The sequence below is a fragment of the Macrobrachium rosenbergii genome, chromosome 5, assembly GCF_040412425.1.
Source record: "Macrobrachium rosenbergii isolate ZJJX-2024 chromosome 5, ASM4041242v1, whole genome shotgun sequence".
NCBI classification, from domain to species: domain Eukaryota; kingdom Metazoa; phylum Arthropoda; class Malacostraca; order Decapoda; family Palaemonidae; genus Macrobrachium; species Macrobrachium rosenbergii.
This window is the reverse complement of record NC_089745.1, coordinates 31,210,490-31,212,989: the sequence shown is the minus strand read 5'-3', so window position 1 is coordinate 31,212,989 and position 2,500 is coordinate 31,210,490. Positions and strand designations below refer to the sequence as shown.

Genomic DNA, 2,500 nt, shown 5'->3' with positions numbered 1-2,500 from the left:
CACTTTTGTAGCGATATCAAATAATACCCAACGTAAAGAAAACAGATGCTGCAGAACGAACACACATCCATTGCAGATTTGTGTCACAGACGGTATTAAGTCTGTCTTCTGCTACTAAACTGATTGCTTTGGTAAGAATTTAAGAAACGCATTCAACTCCATTAAAATATAGCTTATCAGGGTGCACAAATATTTTCAAATTCCCAATTCAAGTGTCTTGTAAACGGCATACGAAAGGAGATATTCTTTGCACTATTTCAATACATGTTAGAACCATTCAGTAGTAAAAATTGCTTGTCACCACTTAAAACATATAGTTTAAATCTAACTGCCTTTTCTTTTCAGTTATTCTGTTTCTATAAGCAGATAAATGATTGACATTTTAAAATAATTATAAGGGGACGAGGGCCACACACTTTTTTGGCGTGGTAACAATATCCTTCGCTATTGTAGTGAAATATTCTTTACAGCAAGACATTCGGTTACTGACGTAAAATCCTCTCTAATAACCAGATTCTAAATTTGGTAGGCTAATCTTCCAAATCCCTACAAACAAAATTTGCCGGTCTTTCATAACCGTGACTTTCAGATCTTCAGAAATAAAACATAAAATCCGGACATCAGCCATCTTTAGAATTACGTCAGCAAGAGCTGCTTCTCGTGCTTCTATACGTGACAAACTCGAGAACTCTAACCTTCAGTAATAAATAACAAATACTTTTGCTATGCATTCTTCCTTAAGTGATGCGCATTAATGTGAAAGTGAAGGCAGAGTGATTCACTAATTTAAAATTTAAAAACCGTTTCTGGGGAACTGGACAAAACGTTATTGGTTATAATGGCTGCCCTAGTAGCAAGAGCTCGTGCTGACATATGGCTAGCTCAATCCATACGACAAATATGCTTTCGAGGAAAACATTTACCATGAAAACTAGTTTTTATCATTTAAAGTACTGCATACACTGACAAGGAAAGTACTTCAAGGACACAACATTCAATCGTTGGCAGCCAGGGTAACAACGACAGTTGCCCAGGAATTTCAGTGTAAACTTGAATTTAACAACGAGAGCCAGTGCGGCAAAAACTCCAGTACCTACCATATCCTTATGGTCGACATTGGCACCGTGTTCCAGCAAGGCCGCCACCGTCGTCTCGTGACCTTCTTTAGTCGCCGTAATGAGAGCTGACCACTGATCCTGATTTCAACGAGATAATGGAAATTTCATTGGTAAGAATTATCGTTAGATTAGTTGCTCAGTTGCAGAACATTTGTTTTAAAAATAGTTTAAAGAGGTTTATGAAACTAGATATAGCATTGCGTAATATCTACGAAGATACCTTAAAAACAATCTGTATTCATCAATTCAAAACACTAATGGTTATGAATAAAATGGCAATGGCACTGTGGGCTGATTGGCTAAAAAATCAGTGGATATTAATGTTTCTTGTGCCATCAACTAAAGCGACTACGCTCAAAACAAACAAAACCACCACCACCCCTTACATTGTCTTCGGCATTGACATCCGCTCCATGACCGATGAGTTCGTTGCAAAATTCGGCTTTTCCCTTTCCAGCCGCGATGATGAGCGCTGTCGCCCCATTTTCATCTTTGTCGTCGATGACCACGGAACGTGAGGCCAAGAAAGACTGCAAGCCTGGAAGGTTGTCCTCCGAGATGTACGATTCCAAGGACTTGAAGCTCAGAGAAACCATCTGGTCCGACTGAGAAGCGGGAAAGAAAGAGGAAATGTTATTTGGTGATATTTTCAGTAATAAATTACATGGTTTAATTAGTCAGTTTTCATCACTTTCCAGTCAATTAAAAATGGCATGCAGCTTTCAGGCTTCATAATCTACATCAAAAGTTCCAAATTCCATCTACAACTATAGGTCATGATTAAAAAACTATGACTACTTTCATAAAAAGTGACGTGCAGAGGTTTTCCAACCGGGTTTAGAAAAAATAGTAAATTTATATTAAAAGAGCAAAAACACGACAAAATTTTTCATTTCAATTTACTACAGTTGGCACACAAGACCTCATTGTCAGGTCACTCCTAGCTAATTTCTCTTGGTAAAATGAAAATTTTACTTACCGATACTCTATATCGGAAATTATTCTGAGTTTTACTTACATATAAGATGAGAAGATCCTTGGAAGGAAAGCAATTTCAGCTAGGTACTAAACAAACGTGTACCCAAGGATGCATTGTCATTTGTAATGACGGGTAATACTTAGAAGAGACGTGCCAGATACAAAACATATATTCCTGTGCAATTAAAAAAGACTTCCTGTTGAATTGAAGCCTACAATGTACAAACAATTACGGACTGGATTTTTTCTTTTTTTATAAAGACTGTCAATAACGTCTACGACAAGCTCCTCACGCCGTGTAACTGAATCCCGGTACGACCTGGTGCACCTTCATAACCAGGACTCATGTGTCACTGCGTATTTGAATACGCAAACTGCGTATCGTTGTCTAGCAAAACGGACAT

The 2,500-nt window shown here is 37.9% G+C and overlaps 1 protein-coding gene across 19 annotated transcripts in view; it reads right to left on the bottom strand.

The window, feature by feature from the left end:
* Nucleotides 1-2,500, bottom strand: part of Arms (Ankyrin repeat-rich membrane spanning) — a 761,760-nt gene that overhangs the window by 116,843 nt on the left and 642,417 nt on the right. For all 19 annotated transcript variants that reach the window (XR_010853062.1, XM_067103940.1, XM_067103937.1 and 16 more), the window contains 2 exons: nucleotides 1,505-1,723; nucleotides 1,098-1,196 (listed from right to left, as the gene is read on the bottom strand). Coding sequence is in view for 18 of the 19 variants with exons in the window: in XM_067103934.1 (XP_066960035.1) it covers nucleotides 1,098-1,196; nucleotides 1,505-1,723 (318 nt within the window). In the remaining variant the exon portion in view is untranslated. The remainder of the gene's footprint in view (nucleotides 1-1,097; nucleotides 1,197-1,504; nucleotides 1,724-2,500) is intronic.